General features: G+C 55.2%; 2 protein-coding genes across 3 annotated transcripts; one reads left to right on the forward strand and one right to left on the reverse strand.

Annotated features, from left to right (window-relative positions):
- The first annotated feature begins 414 nt into the window (after positions 1–414).
- On the forward strand, positions 415–4,533 carry RPS19BP1 (ribosomal protein S19 binding protein 1). 2 transcript variants are annotated; one of them, XM_033233893.1, is made up of 4 exons: positions 415–556; positions 815–943; positions 3,716–3,813; positions 4,005–4,533. In XM_033233893.1, exons 1-4 carry the CDS (start codon positions 481–483, stop codon positions 4,137–4,139), a joined length of 438 nt encoding a protein of 145 aa, XP_033089784.1. In that variant the 5' UTR covers positions 415–480; the 3' UTR covers positions 4,140–4,533. The 2 variants fall into 2 exon arrangements, with proteins under 2 accessions (XP_033089784.1, XP_033089785.1); XM_033233894.1 differs by having other exon boundaries at positions 484–651.
- Positions 4,534–11,496: 6,963 nt separating this feature from the next.
- Positions 11,497–14,940, reverse strand: ATF4 (activating transcription factor 4). The gene is made up of 3 exons (XM_033233895.1): positions 13,439–14,940; positions 12,513–12,830; positions 11,497–12,411 (listed from the first exon to the last, which is right to left on the reverse strand). Exons 2-3 carry the CDS (start codon positions 12,736–12,738, stop codon positions 11,582–11,584), a joined length of 1,056 nt encoding a protein of 351 aa, XP_033089786.1. The 5' UTR covers positions 12,739–12,830; positions 13,439–14,940; the 3' UTR covers positions 11,497–11,581.
- Between the last annotated feature and the right edge of the window lie 1,302 nt (positions 14,941–16,242).

Below are 16,242 nucleotides of genomic sequence, written 5' to 3' on the forward strand. Positions count from 1 at the left end.
GTAGTTTTTAGTAGAGACGGGGTTTCCCCGTGTTAGCCAGGATGGTCTCGATCTCCTGACCTCGTGATCCGCCCGTCTCGGCCTCCCAAAGTGCTGGGATTACAGGCTTGAGCCACCGCGCCCGGCCGAGAAATAATTGTATTTTTCAAAACAAAAATATGTCTTCAATGTCTGGCTTACAGCAATACAGCTGGATTTTCATACTGCACTCAACCTGTGCGATGTCTTGCGCTGGTTGAAGTATACGAAAAACACTCCGCCCAGTCCCCAGCCTAGCCCGCCACGGAGCCGCGAGACCCGAGAGGATTGGCCAACACGGCGGAGCTGGTTGCAGACGGCTTCCGGGGAAGGAGGGACCTGAGCGCCAGGCGCCAGGTGGATTGGGATTGAAATATGTCCTTCTGCGCCTTAAACCCACCTCCAGTTTCCGCCCCTTCTTCCGCTCACATATAAACCTCTAACGCATGCGTCCTAAGAAAGATGGGCACTTCCGCCCATCCCCTCCAGAACCCTCTGTTCCGGCTCGGATTTCCGCCGAGAAGGCTAGGACTGCCAGGTCGGAAGTAGTGTGAGGCTCGTGGGCGGAGCCAAGCGCAGCCATGTCCGCGGCGCTGCTGCGGCGGGGTTTGGAGCTGCTGGCGGCGTCCGAGGGTGAGGAGGGCTGGCCAGGGGACGTCCGGCGCGGGCAGGAGTATGGCAGTGGCTGCGGGCGGGAGCCCTGCATGGAAAACAATCCAGGCCGGGCTTAGCCCCAGTGGCATGGGAACACTGCGCGCCCTCCGACCTGGGTCCCTTCTTCTCTCTTCCCCTGTAGCCCCCCGGGACCCTCCAGGTCAGACCAAGCCGAGAGGGGCTTCGGTGAAACGGCCCCGGAAGACGAAGGCAATTCAGGCCCAGAAACTGCGGAACTCGGCCAAGGGAAAGGTGCCAAAGTCGGCACTGGGTAAGTTCGGGAAGGGGCTGAAAGCGCTGCCTCCGGTGCTGGGACCTGCGCCCCAGAGGAGGTGGCGCGTGAGGCAGGGTTTGAAGCGTCGGCCAGGTATTTCTAGACCTACTGTGTGCCAGGCGCGGAGCGGGCTCCTGGACATACGAAGGTGACAGAACACGCCACCGTCCTGGCCCTCGTGGACTACGGCCCTAGTGGGGAGAGAAGCGTCAAAGAATATCAAACCCAGTGTATCATTGCTAAGTGCATTGAAGCCTATGAATTAAAAGATTACGGTACTCTGATGGGGACTTGGGCCAAGTCAGCCTTCTTTGAGGAAGCGACATTTCAGCCGAGAGCTGAAGGAGGTATAAGAGTGAGCTAGGTGAAAAGTAGGAAAATATTCTAGGAAGAATAGCATGTGCAAAGGTCCTGAGTTAGAAAGGAGGTTGTTGCCTTTGAGAATTTGAAAAAATAGAGGCTAATAAAGGTGACCTAGTGAATAAGGATCAAAGATGGAGCATTTAAACACATTCACTAACACTCTGTGCCAGGTGCTGATTCTAAGTGCTGTGCAAATGTCAGCTCGTTTGATCCTTACAGCAGCCCTTTGAGGTCGATACTACTATCACCCCCGTTTTACAGATTCAGAAAAAGGCACCTGCCCAGGTGGTACAGGTAGAAACCAGGCACTGTGTCCCAGAGTGCTGCTATTACCCACTCCATTCAAATGGGACATGCTGTGGCCTAGGCAGTGGCCATAGCAGCAGAGATAAGAGAATTTTGCAGGTGAAAGATACGTTAAAGGGGGGACAGCAGAGAATTTCAGCCTTTAGAGGGGTTTTAGTGGTGAACTGGCTGTGAAGGTGGAGCCTAGTTTATTGGGGGATGTGGTGTCACTTAACAGACATAAAGACTTTCGGAGGGGCTGGTGTGGGCAAGATGGTGATATTTTGATGTGTCAGGACGTGACAAGCTCCTGTGTCTGAATCCCTAGAGTCTGATGCATAAATATGTTAAGGTATTTGTTAAAAGAATTATGAATTCCAAGGAGGAAATACAACTTGAGCCAAAGTTTGGAGGCAGGAGAGTGAGACAGGTTTGAGGCCCAGCGATACTTGCCATGAAGCAGGAGTGTGGAGTGCCAGAGGTCATTCCTTTTTTTTTTTTTTTTTTTTTTTTTGAGACGGAGTCTTGCTCTGCCGCCCAGGCTGGAGTGCAGTGGCCGGCTCTCAGCTCACTGCAAGCTCCGCCTCCCGGGTTCACGCCATTCTCCTGTCTCAGCCTCCCGAGTAGCTGGGACTACAGGCGCCCGCCTCGTCGCCCGGCTAGTTTTTTGTATTTTTTAGTAGAAACGGGGTTTCACCGTATTAGCCAGGATGGTCTCGATCTCCTGACCTCGTGATCCGCCCGTCTCGGCCTCCCAAAGTGCTGGGATTACAGGCTTGAGCCACCGCGCCCGGCCCTAATTCCTATCTGTCCCAGCCCTTGTCTCACCGTCCTGTCTTGGGTGCTCACCCACCTCCCCTGTTAGATGGGAGCTCCTAAAGGCACACACCCCCCTGGGCTTGTCCGCAGCCCTGGTGTCCAGCACAGGTTTTGGCACATAGATGTTGAGTGAGAGGAGTGGCAAGCCTCGCAGCCAATGGAAAGAACACCTCTGTGGCTGCCACCTTGCTCCAAGCTTCTTTGTCTCTTGCCTGGATTATTGCAGAAGCCTAGCGGGTCTCCTGCCTTCCACACGCCCCCTCCCCCAGTAATCTCAACAGCAACCAAAGTGATCCTGTAAAATCAGAAGTCATTCCTTGTTTTCCTTGTTTCTCCTCTGGGTGGCTCCCATTGTAGTCAGTAAAAGGTAGTGGTCTTAGGGTGCCTGACCAGGCATACATGACCTACACCACCCCCCCCCCCCCCCCCCCCCCCGCCAAACTTGTTCTCTTCCTGCTACCCACTCCAGCTGTTTTTTTGTTGTTGTTTTTGGGGTTTTTTGAGACAGTCTTGTTTTGTCACCCAGGCTGGAGTGCAGTGGTGCGGTCTCATCTCACTACAACCTCTTGCCTCCCGAGTTCAAACTATGCGCCTACCTCAGCCTCCCGAGTAGCTGGGATTACAGGTGCCCACCACCACACCCAGCTAGTTTTTTTAATTTTTAATACAGACGGGGTTTCACCATGTTGGCCAAGCTGGTCTCAAACTCCTGACCTCAGGTGACGTGCCTGCCTCAGCCTCCCAGAGTGCTGAGATTACAGGTGTGAGCCACTGCACCCAGCCACTCCAGCTGTTTTGTGTTTTACAAACACATTTGACACATTTCTGCTTCAGGGCCTTTGCACTGGGTGTTCCTCTACCTAGACAAATACTCTCCCCCTGGATATCCACAGCTCTCTCCAAGTCGTTTCAGTGAGACCTTCTCATTCCCTCCTATTTAAAATTGCACCCTCCACCCTTGGAATTCCCCTTTTCTGTTTCCTATTTTGTTTTTCTCCATGAAATATATGCACTTGTAAAATACTGGGTCGTTGTCCTTCATCTCTCACTGAAGCGTAAGCTCCAGAGCGCTCCCTTGGTGAGTAGTATTCAGGACATAATTGTTGGAAAATGGGGGGGCCCAGAGCCTGGGGCTTTCAGCAGGACCTGTGTAGAGAATGCATTTGATGGAGAAGAGCCCAGCTGCTATAATAATCTGGGAAGGGGACGATGAAAGGTCTTTGGCAGGGCCATGGGCCAGAGACCGAGAACGCTTCCAAGGGGAGTGAATGTGAAATGGTGCCCCCTGCCTGCCACCCACAGACGAGTACCGGAAGCGAGAGTGTCGAGACCACCTCAGAGTAAACCTGAAGTTTCTGACCAGGACGAGAAGCACCGTGGCGGAGTCTGTGAGCCAGCAGGTTTGTCGAGGGGACTATGGGAAGGGGCCTGGGAGGTGAGAGCCGAGGCTGTTCCCCTAGGACCCATGGCGGTCTCAGCCCTGAGCACAGGGTGGGAGGCTGGGCCAGCCCTGCCCTGCGCTGAACTCCCCCGTGACCTTTGCGGGCCGCTTCTGCTCTTGAAATGAGTAGAGGTCCCGAACCTTCCCCAGATTTTGCGCCAGAACCGCGGTCGCAAGGCTTGTGACCGGCCTGTGGCCAAGACCAAAAAGAAGAAGAAGGCCGAGGGCACCGTGTTCACCGAGGAAGACTTCCAGAAGTTCCAGCAGGAATACTTCGGCAGTTAGGCTCCCTGGAGGGCACGGTGAAGAGGCTTTCAATCCGGCCGCCTCCGTCCGACTCCTCTGCCGGCCCCAGGACCCGGCCGTGCCGCGCGGCCAGCAGATGGCGATGCAGGACCAGCCTGGCTCGAGGAAGCCGTGGAGCTGGAGCCGTGTGGTGGCTGGAATGGAGCTGGTGGGCCGGAAGTCCTGGGGAGGATATACACACAGACTGGAGCTGGCTTCCGCAGGCCTGGGCAGAGCGTCTGCACCTGCCGGAAAGGAACGTATCTGTTTTGTTTGCTTTCGCCCAGGTGGGGCCTCTGGGCTGTTTGCTGTGGTTCCTGAGCCCTCGGGGACGGCACCTCCTGGAGTAGGAAGAAGGGTGGGCTTCCAAGTTGTAATAAATGCGAACCCAAGAGCTGTGTGTGCTGCTGATCTGCCCCACGGGGGGTCTCCCATCTCCTGTGGCACCAAAGCGCCACCTTGCCTTCCCCCATCCCCCAACGTGCTTCTCAGCTCCGGGTCACAAGTCCTCCAGTCCAGCCCTGGCAGGCAGCCATCAGAACACCAGCCTCTACTGCCCTACACCAGGGGAGCCCCTTTCCTCTGGGGGTGGCCGCCACAGCTGAAAAGGTGACGAGGCAAAAAATAGCTGCTGGGAGGAGTTCTGATGCAGGTGGCTAGGTCCGGCAGTGGGAGTGGTGCTGCTTCAGCCCACACCCGGGGAGCGTGGAGTCCGCCGTGAGCGGAGCGTTTCACCAGGTGTGTTCCCTTTCCCGCTCAGGCTCTGGTGTGCAGCCAGGTGGGGTCAAATGCCTGTCGTAGTGGGGAGGGGACAGTAGAGGGGACTCAGGAGGTAACCTGAAGAAACGGTTTCACACTCAGGTGTGTGCCTGAGCTGAAGAATGGAGGTGAGGGGAGGCAGACGGGACCCTTCCAGCAGGCAATGGGTTGGGATCAGGAGGTGAAGGACAGGCAGGTACAGAATGACTGTGTGAGTGAAGCCCAGAGGTGGGGTCAGTGGAGGACAGGTGAGAAGTCAGCCCAGGAGTCCATTCATCAGGGAGCCTCAGGGGAAGGGACCTGGGAGGTTTTCAGGCAGCTCCGTTTGTCTCCTGAACTCTTCCCTGCCCACCCCAGCCTAAGGGCTCCTTGGTGTGCTGACTCCCATCGCTGCTGGTAGATACTAGCATGGCATAGTCCCCTGAGGCTGGGTCTGATTGGGAGTGACGATTTGGCTCCCTGGGTTCCCTGATGACACTGCCTCGGGGCCCATTCTTTGTAAGAGCATTTGCTCCCCCACTGCCGTGGGTGGTCTGTTCCTGATCTTTAACCGGTATTCCATCCTAAATGAAGACATGATGGGGCCACACATCTTCCCAGCAGTGGTCCTGTCTCCAGGTGACCTCCATCAGCAGTGGGAGGGGGAGGGAGTGTGCTGTGACCCCAAACCTTAGAGAGCAGGGCCTCTTCCTGCCTGCTGGACTGTAATGACCCCACTGGGCAGAGAAACTCGGATATCCATGTATCCATGAGACTCGTGCCCTTAATCTTTTTTTTTTTTTTTTTTTTTTTGGAGACGGAGTCTCGCTCTGTCGCCCAGGCTGGAGTGCAGTGGCCGGATCTCAGCTCACTGCAAGCTCCACCTCCCAGGTTTACGCCATTCTCCTGCCTCAGCCTCCCGAGTAGCTGGGACTACAGGCGCCCGCCACCTCGCCCGGCTAGTTTTTTGTATTTTTTAATAGAGACGGGGTTTCACCGTGTTAGCCAGGATGGTCTCGATCTCCTGACCTCGTGATCCGCCCATCTCGGCCTCCCAAAGTGCTGGGATTACAGGCTTGAGCCACCGCGCCCGGCCCGTGCCCTTAATCTTTTAAGCAGCTTAACGAGAAGGCAATTCAGCCTCTAGTGCCTGGAAGAACAGGCTGACCATAGGCCTGGGGCCCCTTTCTATCAAGGACACGCCCACTGTTACATAATCGCCCAGTGTTCTTCCTGCTCCCTCCCTGGGTTGAGTGCAGAGTGACAGGCACTGCCCCCCAAGGAGGATGGGAGCCAGGGTCCTGCTGCTTCCCCACTTGTGAGCTTCCCAATAAATCTTACACTTATGCCAAGTAGCACTATTGGGTGCCTGTCCATGCCCCCTCTGGGTGACAGTCATTTGTGTTTACTGCTGGCACTCTGGTCCAGTGGGTCAAGGACAGGACTGAGGAGTCTGCCTTTTAAGTGTCACCCTGAGCAGTTCTGGTGCAGGTGTCTGGAAGGCAGCAGGGAGCTGGGGTGACTGGGGCAGCACTGGAGGAGACAAGGTTTGTCCCCATGGGGGGCCAAGGAGGTGCTGACTGTGATGGCCAGGACCTGGTGACCAACAGGACCCAAATAAGAAGACACTGAGGCCAGATGTGGTGGCTCACACATGTAATCCCAGCACTGTGGAAGGCTGAGGCAGGTGGATCACCTGAGGTCAGGAGTTCAAAACCAGCCTGGCCAACATGGCAAAACCCCATCTCTACCAAAAAATACAATAATTAGCTGGGCATGGTGGTGTGCACTCGTGGTCCCAGCTGCTTGCGGGGAAGAGGGCTGGGGTGGGAGGATCACTGGAGCCCGAGAGGCGGAGGCTGCAACGAGCCAAGATGGCGTTACTGCACCTCAGCCTGGGTGACAGAGCAAGACTCTGTCTCAAAAAAAGAGGAAACGGAGTTGTCACTTCAACCCAGGGCTGACAGGACAAAGCAGGAGGCCTTCCCCGGTCTAGACACCATGGATGGGTGTGAAAGCACCGGAAGCATTTGCGTCACAGGTGGTTTGGGGAAGCAGAGTTTGAGGAACCTACCCCATGCCCCACAGGAGGGCCCCAGTCATGGCTTCCTGTGTCTTCCACAGTGGGATGGGCTGCTCAAGCCCCCACACTCTGACCCTCTTTGCTACTAGAGGAGTTGGCCAAGGGGGCCAGGCAGGAGTGGGCCAGGACTGCAACATGGGACTCTGCTGGGGCCCAGCTGCAGGCTCAGAGCTTAGCCTGGGCAAAGGCCTCTGCCACAGGCAGTGGGACTGTGGCACTTGGTGTGTGCCCCGTTCTTTCCTGCCTGGCTGACTTTCATGGGGTGTTGTTCCCATTCTCTGTCCACAACTCTCCCCACCCTTCAAAGCCCAGCTGGGAGGCCCTGCTCTGTCTCCTGAAGCTGCCACTTTCTACTTGGTCTAAGTGTCCACCTTCAGTCCCCCAACTAGGCTGAGAGCCCCCACCCCACCCCATGGGCCACCTAGGCAAGGGTGGTTGGCACTTGGGCGTCACTGAGGGGACTTTTTTTTTTTTTTTGAGATGGAGCCTCACTTTGTCACCCATGTTGGAGTGCAGTGGCACTGCTCACTGCAACCTCTGCCTCCCGGGTTCAAGCGATTCTCCTGCCTCAGCTTCCCAAGTAGCTGGGATTACAGGCATGTGCCGCCACGCCCAGCTAATTTTTATTTTTTATATTTTTTTGAGACGGAGTCTTGCTCTGCCACCCAGGCTGGAGTGCAGTGACGTGATCTCAGCTCACTGCATCCTCTGCCTCCCGGGTTCATGCCATTCTTCTGCCTCAGCCTCCCAAGTAGCTAGGACTACAGGTGCCCGCCACCATGCCCAGCTAATTTTTCGTATTTTTAGTAGAGATGGGGGTTTCACCATGTTAGCCAGGATGGTCTCGATCTCCTGACCTCCTGATCCGCCTGCCTCGGCCTTCCAAAGTGCTGGGATTACAGGCATGAGCCCCCGTGCCCGGCCTCACCCTGCTAATTTTTTTTTTTTTTTTTTTTTTTTTTTTTGAGACGGAGTCTCGCTCTGCCGCCCAGGCTGGAGTGCAGTGGCGCGATCTCGGCTCACTGCAAGCTCCGCCTCCCGGGTTCACGCCATTCTCCTGCCTCAGCCTTCCTGAGTAGCTGGGACTACAGGCGCCCGCCACTACGCCCGGCTAATTTTTTTTTTTTTGTATTTTTAGTAGAGACGGGGTTTCACTGTGTTAGCCAGGATGGTCTTGATCTCCTGACCTCGTGATCCGCCCGCCTCGGCCTCCCAAAGCCAGGAACTTTTTATTTCTACCTGGCCTCTTTGAAATAAAATCATGCTCTTCCCCTGGTTTTCCAGATCTCAGGAAATGGGCCCTCCATCCTTTCTCTTGCTTGGGGGGATCCCCTCTTCACACTCACATCCTGGCTGCCTCTCCTTGCTGATCCCAGCCCAGTCCCTGCTGAGCTGAGCCCTGTGACTCCCTGAGCACCCATCTTAAGGAGCATGCCCAGCATGTCCATGCCTGACCCAGCTGCTGTGTTACATCTGAATGTGACACATGTCACATTTTTTTCTTTTTAGGGTCCATCTGTCTCCTTTACCAGAAGCAAAGCTCCATGAGGGCAGGGATGTTTACTTGGCTCACTGCTGTAGCCAGCACCCAAACAGTGTAGTGCAGAGTGGGCACCCACTCAGGACTAGTTGTACAAAAGATGAAGGTGGTTCTCTGCTCTCCACAACCTACAGCCTTGTCCCGACACAAAGCAGGAGAAAATGCTGAGAGCTGTCCGCTCCCGCCTGTGAGGTCCCTTCCTATCCCCCAGCCCCCGGCCCCTGGTAACTGGGTAAAGCCCAGCTCCACCTCTGAGCTGGTCACGTAGGCTGGGCTGGCCAAGGCCTGGCAGGGACCATAAGTTGCCACATGCAGGGTGGTGGCTGGACATCAGCCTCACCTCCGCCCCTTCCTCCCATACCCCTTATTGCGCTGGGCTCTCCGGAACAGACATCTGCCTAGCCAAATCCAGCTGGTTTGTCCAGGTCACTATCACTGCCTATACCAACTGCCTGTGGGCCAGTGTCCACCCCCACCCAGACTTCCCAAGGGGGTGCCTAAGTCTGGGTCTCAGCTGCATCAGTAAGAGGGGTGCAGTCATAAGACCCTCCTCACAGCCTCAGGAGGACTCTGAGCTCATCACTGGAAGGCGCCTAGAGCATCAGAGCTCTTTGAACATTTTCGCTGCAGTCATTTTTGCTATTTCCCAGGCACTGCTCTAGTCCTGGAAGTACCGGAATGAACAAGGTAGCAAAATACCTGCTGCCATAGAGTGACCTTATATTGTAGTTAGGGAATGGAGAACAGAAAGTGAATCTGCATACAGATAAACTCAATGGAGAAAAAAGTTACAAAAAAAATGGCAAGTGCGAGGCTCTGAGGCAGGACCAAGCTTGGCAGACAGATGGAAAAAGGCCAGGAGCACAGTGAGCGGAGGAGCTGAGGTCAAGGAGAAGGGCAAAGCCACTGTGACCTGAGTGGTGCCTTCTGGGTGTGGGAGGCCTTAGCTACAGGGGCCTGGGAAGGGCACAGCCCCAGCATCCTGGGTCCACACCACTAGCCTGCACTGCCCTTCTTGGTGCCTCCGTTTCTCGTCTGCCAAATGAGGGCCGACCCCCACTGGCACTAGATGACTCTGATGCTGTTGGCCACACCCTAATGCCTATTTAGTACCTGGATGTGGATGGAGGCCCATGGCCTTTGGAGAATTCTAGAATCTCAGCAGGAAAGACCTCAAAGAGCACCAGGTCCAAGACCTATGTGTGATGCCCACTTCCAGTGGTGCCTCGGGCAACTTCTCCACAAGCAGTTGCATGCATTCCATCAACAGTTGGCTCTCAGGTGACCGTCTATACTGGGCACCGGAAAGGTCATGTGGGCCCCACCATGCAGGTCATTACAGGCCATTTGTTTCCAGCTCAAGAGGCAAAATGAAGAGCCCAGACTGGAGCCTGAGTCCTAGGTTCAAATTCCAGCTCTACCTCTTTGCTCAAAATCCTCCTGGGTGAGCTGGACGTGGTAGGTTACGCCTGTAATCCCAGCACTTTAAGAGGCCGAGACGGGCAGATCACCTGAAGTCAGGAGTTCGAGACCAGCCTGGCCAACATGACAAAGCCCCATCCCCACTAAAAATACAAAAATTAGCTGGGCATGGTGGCAGTCGTCTGTAATGCCAGCTACTCGGGAGGTTGAGGCAGGAGAATCGCTTGAAACTGGGAGGCAGGGATTGCAGTGAGCCGAGACTGCACCACTGCACTCCAGCCTGGGCAATAGGCTCCATCTCTAAAAAGAAAAAAGAAAAAAAAAAAAAAGGCCAGGCGCAGTGCTTCATGCTTGTAATCCCAGCACTTTGGGAAGGCCAAGGTGGGTGGATCAGGAGGTCAGGAGTTCGAGACTAGCCTGGCCAACATGGTGAAACCCTGTCTCTACTAAAAATACAAAAATTAGCTGGGCATGGTGGCGAGAACCTGTAATCCCAGCTACTCAGGAGGCTGAGGCATGAGAATCGTTTGAATCCGGGAAGCGGAGGTTGTGGTGAGCTGAGATCGCACCATTGCACTCTAGCCTGGGCAACAGGGAGAGACCCTGTCTCAAAAAAAAAAAAAAAATCCTCCTGGGTGTGGCATCTGCCTCCTGGGTGTGCTGCCAGGACTGGGTGAAACACACGTGCTGTGCTCAGTTACGGCAGTGCCTGGGCGCACTCACCCTCACTCTCCCAGCCATTCCCCGGGCACACCCAGTGTACACCACCTTCCACAGAAGAAAAACTGATCCTGAAGGACACAAGAGGAAGGCCAGACCTACCCAGGATGCGCTGATCCTTGCATTCAAGCACTCATCCGCAACACAAAAGACATCGCCTACCTGGAAGTCCGAAGCTGCGGTGAGGAGGCGTGGTTTCTGAGCGCTGATCCATCCTAGCATGACGCCAGGCCTTCTAGTTTAGGTAGCAACAGGAACAGCCTTCACAGGAACTGTCGCCTTTGTGCCCAGCTCTAGCCAGAACCTGTGCAGGATGTCATCCTTCCACCCCATAAGGAAAAACGGAGGCCAACCCTCAGCTCCTGTCCTGCTTCAGCATCAATTGCCAAAAAGAGCTATTTCTTTCTTCAGAGACGTTTCTGCAGAACTCTTCAGCTAACAAGTGAAACCTAATCTTGTGTACTTATCTCAAGGACTGTGCAACCTTATCCAGGGTTTCAAGCGACGGCTGTTGGCATGAAGCCCTCTTGAATAAATATGTGGAGGCCCAGGCCGTCCCTCCCTCCGAACCTCCGAGATCTCCAGCCTCCTCCCTACACAACCAACGAACTCAGCTCCGGGTAAACGACCCAACTTGCTACAGCTGGCCAGCTATCCGGCTCTATGGCCCCATGAAAGTCATCAGGCATCGTGGCTCACACCTAGCAGGGCGAGCAGATCCCACTCTGGGCACCCATCTTCAGTCCTGGACTGCCCTCCTCCCCAGATCTCACAAGGAATGTTATGACCAGCTTGGGATGGGTGGGTGGCGCCTCACTCGCTTACTTTGCCAGAAAAGGAATTCACACAAGTACTTTCCTTACAAAATAATTTATTCCAACACACAGCAACAGCAGAGACTCTATGTACAAGCACATTGACGCTCCCGACTACCCTCAACTAGGGGACCCTTTTCTTCCCCCTTGCCTTGCGGACCTCCTCTATCAAATCCTTCAGGTACTGGATCTCCTTGGCTAGGGAATCCGCCCTCTCTTTTAGAGCCTCATTCTTCTTTTCCAGCTCTTTGCACTCGCCAGTGAGAGCCTCCTGCTCCGCCCTCTTCTTCTGGCGGTACCTAGTGGCTGCTGTCTTGTTTTGCTCCATTTTTTTCAGCTTCTTATCCAGTTTCTCACCCTTTACTTTTGCTTCTACCATCTTCTCTCCAGGAGGGTCGTAAGGTTTGGGGCGGGCAGAACCACAAAGAACACCTAGAGATGGGAGGCTCCTATTTGGCGAGCCCCTGGTAGAGGGGCTATGCTGAGGAGAGCCCAGATAGGATTCTGGGCTCATACAGATGCCACTATCATTATCTGAGGGGGTGTCTTCCTCCTTTATGCACTGAGGGATCATGGCAACATAAGCAGTGGAGTCTGGCTTCCTATCTCCTTCAGTGATATCCACTTCACTGCCCAGCTCTAAACTAAAGGAATGATCTGGAGTGGAGGACAGGACCCCTGGGGAAAGGGAAAGAGGTTGCAAGAAGGTGAAGGGGGCAACCTGGTCGGGTTTTGTTAAACTTTCTGGGAGATGGCCAATTGGGTTCACCGTCTGGGGGGGCTCCTTGTTAGTCTCCTGGACTAGGGGGGCAAAGAGATCACACGTGTCATCCAACGTGGTCAAAAGGTCATCTGGCATGGTTTCCAGGTCATCTATACCCAACAGGGCATCAAAGTCGAACTCCTTCAAATCCATTTTCTCCAACATCCAATCTGTCCCGGAGAAGGCATCCTCTGCAAAAGATTTGAATGATAGGGCCAAGTGAGTCAGATACAAAGGTAGCAGGCGCCTAACCCTAGATCCCACCCAGACGATGAGGTGGTGGCCCACTCACCCTTGCCGTTGTTGGAGGGACTGACCAACCCCTCCACAGCCAGCCATTCGGAGGAGCCCGCCTTAGCCTTGTCGCTGGAGAACCCATGAGGTTTGAAGTGCTTGGCCACCTCCAGGTAGTCATCTAAGAGACCTAGACTTTCTTCAGCCCCCAAACCCGACTGGTCGAAGGGGGACATCAAGTCCCCCACCAACACCTCGCTGCTCAGGAAGCTCATTTCGGTCATGTTGCGGTGCTTTGCTGGAATCGAGGAATGTGCTTAATTCGAAGATGTCTTTGTCGGTTACAGCAACGCTGCTGCTGAATGCCGTGAGAAGCCTGAATGGGAATCAGAAGCCAACTCCCATTAGAGGTTAGCTGGTCTGAGAATCTCATCTTTCCACTTACGAGGCGGGACTTCTCTAGAACAGCCATCTAGAGAGTCGGCAACGGGGCAGTTGTATCCGCCCCTCCCTGCTGCGGCTCAGGTTCCACAAAATGGACGCTCACGGAGACCAGGCGATTCTTCCACCGGCCACCAAGAGGAAGGCGCTCCGTCCCCGCGTCCAAATACGGCCAGGGCGGCCGCGCCCCGCCCACCGCCCGCCCTTGACTCACGCCCGCGCCACCGCCCTGCCGCCGCCATCTTGGTTCCTGCCACGTTTCGCGGGGGTGGGGGGGTAAGCCGAGACCCCTGGGACCCTTGCGGGGCTCGGGATCCGAGGGCGGCAGGGCCCTCGTGGAAGCAGTCCTGGCACCTGAATAGGCTTTCCCGATCCCGGGCACGCGAGCGTCTCGGGGACACCCAAGCAAAGACGACGCGTCCCAGGCGCTCGTAAAATCGCTTCCTGCTTGGCGGCACCGCCCCGGCCCCAGGTCGCACCCCACCAACCCAAAACCTGCGCCGGCCCAGGGAGCACAGCTGGACGACCCGCCCTGGTACTCACGCCATGGCTTAAGCCGCTGGGGGTGGTGCCGCTGCAGAGCCTGGTGCTGCTGCCGCCGCTGCAAAGGCCAATGCTGCCGCAGGCACTGCTGCCCTTAATACGCCATGGTGGCCGTGGACCCTGCGGGCGGGGAGGAGGGAAAGCGCGCACGTGCGAACAAAACTACATCTGTGGGCGGACGAAATAGAAATGGCCGCAGCGGCTGCCCGCTGGCCCTTTATAGACTTCGTCTCTACGGGGACGCAGCACAGACGCATCCTTCCGCCACGCCACGTGACCGTCTCCTCCCGCCCGCTCGCTTCTCTCCCTTTGACGCCCCAACCGTTTATACAAAGCGCGTAGCTGTGACGAGAAAAGGTGTTTGTTCTTATGACCTCAGGAAACGAGAGAGGTGTACTACTTTACTAGACTTCTATGATCAGAGTCCGTTCTTTCCTTCGCCGCCGGAGCGCGGAGTGATCTCGCAGACACGCCTCGCTTCCGGTGTCGGCGCGGTGGGCGGGGAGAGCTCGTTTTCCGGCGGAGAGTTTTTATTGTGAAGGCCGAGGACGCCAGGTTATCGCGGGAGGTAAGGGCGAAGAGCGCGCGTCAAGCTGATTGGCCCAGGCACGGTGAGTCATATATATCTCGAGCTCTTATTGGCTTAGGGCCCCAGGTGGGCGGCTGCTGGGAGAGGGATCCCGGAGTCCACGTGGGAAGGGTCGGGGTCTCCAGTCTCTGCCAGCCTTCAGCCCAGCCCCTGCTGGCCAGCTACAATCGCGCTGGCTCCTGCCCCCGGGAGACCTTAGACTAGAGCACCGCATAGTGGCCTCAGGGCCCAGCCCGTGCGGTCGGGTCCCATCGCTCTCAGTGAAGGTCCGCCACTGGCTGTCCCGCTGCCACTCCCAGCCTGCGCGTCTTTCGGTTGCGGGTGCTGATTTCTGGCCTGCGGAAACGGGGGGGTTACCTGTTCCAAGCCTGAGTTTTCCGGAGGTGCCATTCATAGCCGACACGGTGTTGCTGCCCCCGGGAGGTTGAAGGGGTCTCGAGAGGGCGCCCCGGGCCTGCCCACCTACACCCAAAGGCCGGCTGAGTCTGCATGGCTCCTCCTAAACTCTGGAAAGGAGCCGGGAAGACGCGCCGTCCTGTCGCCCAACCTGGGTTTTTACAATTCTCATCCGGCTCAAGTGCGAGGCTGTCACAGAATAGCATCATAGGGGAACCTCTGGTGTCCGAAGATTGCGTTCCCCTAAGAACAGGATTGTCTTCGCTGCCGTCTTCCTGGGGTAGTTTCGATTCACTCCTGGTTCTGAACTCCCCGGCCTAACCCGCTTTTCAGTGGTCATACCCATGGCCCTGGGAGGAGAGGCGCTTGGGAACCCACGGCCACTTGCTCGGGGTTGTGCGTTGGGAAGGGGTAGTCTGTTTTAAGAATACAGGAAACCTCCGAATCGTTCTCAGCCCCCTCCTGTCAGGCCCTGTGAAGTGGAAACTGAGTTTCCGCCTCCATTTCACCGGGCCACACAAGTATTTCTATGATCGCTGTGATATCAAACCACCAGGGAAGCACTGCTTTAAATAACCACAGGCCATCTGCTGTGCTCATTCAACCTCGCCCACAAGTCCTTTCCAATGGTAAACCGAGGCCCAATGGGATGAAGCTTCTTGCTCAAAGTCGCACAGCTCCCAGTGGAGGGAGTATAGGGTAGGAGTTAGACGGATTTTGGGGAGCTCACCCAAAAGAATCCTGGCTGGGACATTTTGGCTAAGTGACTTATCCTCTTTGAGCCTCGGTTTCCTCATTTGTAAAATGAGACTACTGATGAGTATCCTTGCCCCATGAAGTGAGGTCATACATGTAAAGCACTTAGCACAGCGCCTGGTACATGTAAGCCCCCAATAATAGTTGCTATTGCTGCTACCCTTCATGGAACTCAGGTCTCCTGACCCTGACCTGTGCCACTCTCCACATCCTCCTGCTGCCTCAGAGGACTCTTAACTATTACTTAATGAGATGAAACCAACAACTTTAAAACTGGTATACAGGTATACACAAGGCATACTGGATGCTGGAATAAAAGTATGGTTTTTCTTTCTCCTTGGGGAATCATGAGTGTTGAGATATACAGAATTGGTGCCAGGAGCAGTGGCTCCAGCCTGTAGTCCCACCTACTCAGGCAGAGGTGGGAGGATTGCTTGAGCCCAGGAATTCCAAGCTGCAGGGAGCTGTAATCACAACACTGCAACTCAGCCTGGGCAACAGGGCAAGACCCTGTCTTAATAATAATAAATACAGGAGTTGTCTAGCCTTTCCATGCAAAGGCAGTAAGAATCCCTGAGCCATTAGCCATGTCTTCCAAAGGCCAAACTAGGGACCCACAGGACGTGTTCTCCTTTTGCTATAGACAGTACCTCCTGACAGATGATGGAGCAAATGGTTGAGTGCTAAAGTAACACTGCCCCAGTTTTGGCACTGAAAAGGTCAAGAATGATTCCCGTGGCAGCCTGTCCCATCCATTCTTCTATAGAGACCTAGTTCAAACACTTCAAAGGTTACTCTAGCTGAAAATGGAGACCCAGTACCACTCCCACAGGAAGATGTTTCATGCAACACACACAAGTCAACGATGGTGGAAAGGAGACTTTTATTTTCTTCTTCCTATGCTATGGAAGGACATTGTGTTCCCCAGTTTTATTTCCTCCCGCAAGGAGAAAAAGGACAGCAGCTCTCTGGGTCTCAGGGCTAGGCTGCCCCTACTTATACAGACCTAACCAAGACAGTACAGAAAGATTGGTGACTGATTCCAAATCTACCAGCTAACACA

The sequence above is a fragment of the Trachypithecus francoisi genome, unplaced genomic scaffold, assembly GCF_009764315.1.
Source record: "Trachypithecus francoisi isolate TF-2019V2 unplaced genomic scaffold, Tfra_2.0 Lachesis_group14, whole genome shotgun sequence".
Lineage (NCBI taxonomy): Eukaryota > Metazoa > Chordata > Mammalia > Primates > Cercopithecidae > Trachypithecus > Trachypithecus francoisi.

Coding starts and splice junctions, on each gene's coding strand:
- RPS19BP1 (XM_033233893.1), top strand. CDS start 481: ATGGGCACTTCCGCCCATCCCCTCCAGAACCCTCTGTTCCGGCTCGGA. Junction 944..3,715: donor GGTGCCAAAGTCGGCACTGG/GTAAGTTCGGGA, acceptor TGCCACCCACAG/ACGAGTACCGGAAGCGAGAG. Junction 3,814..4,004: donor CGGAGTCTGTGAGCCAGCAG/GTTTGTCGAGGG, acceptor AACCTTCCCCAG/ATTTTGCGCCAGAACCGCGG.
- ATF4 (XM_033233895.1), bottom strand. CDS start 12,738: ATGACCGAAATGAGCTTCCTGAGCAGCGAGGTGTTGGTGGGGGACTTG. Junction 12,412..12,512: donor TCCCTCCAACAACGGCAAGG/GTGAGTGGGCCA, acceptor AATCTTTTGCAG/AGGATGCCTTCTCCGGGACA.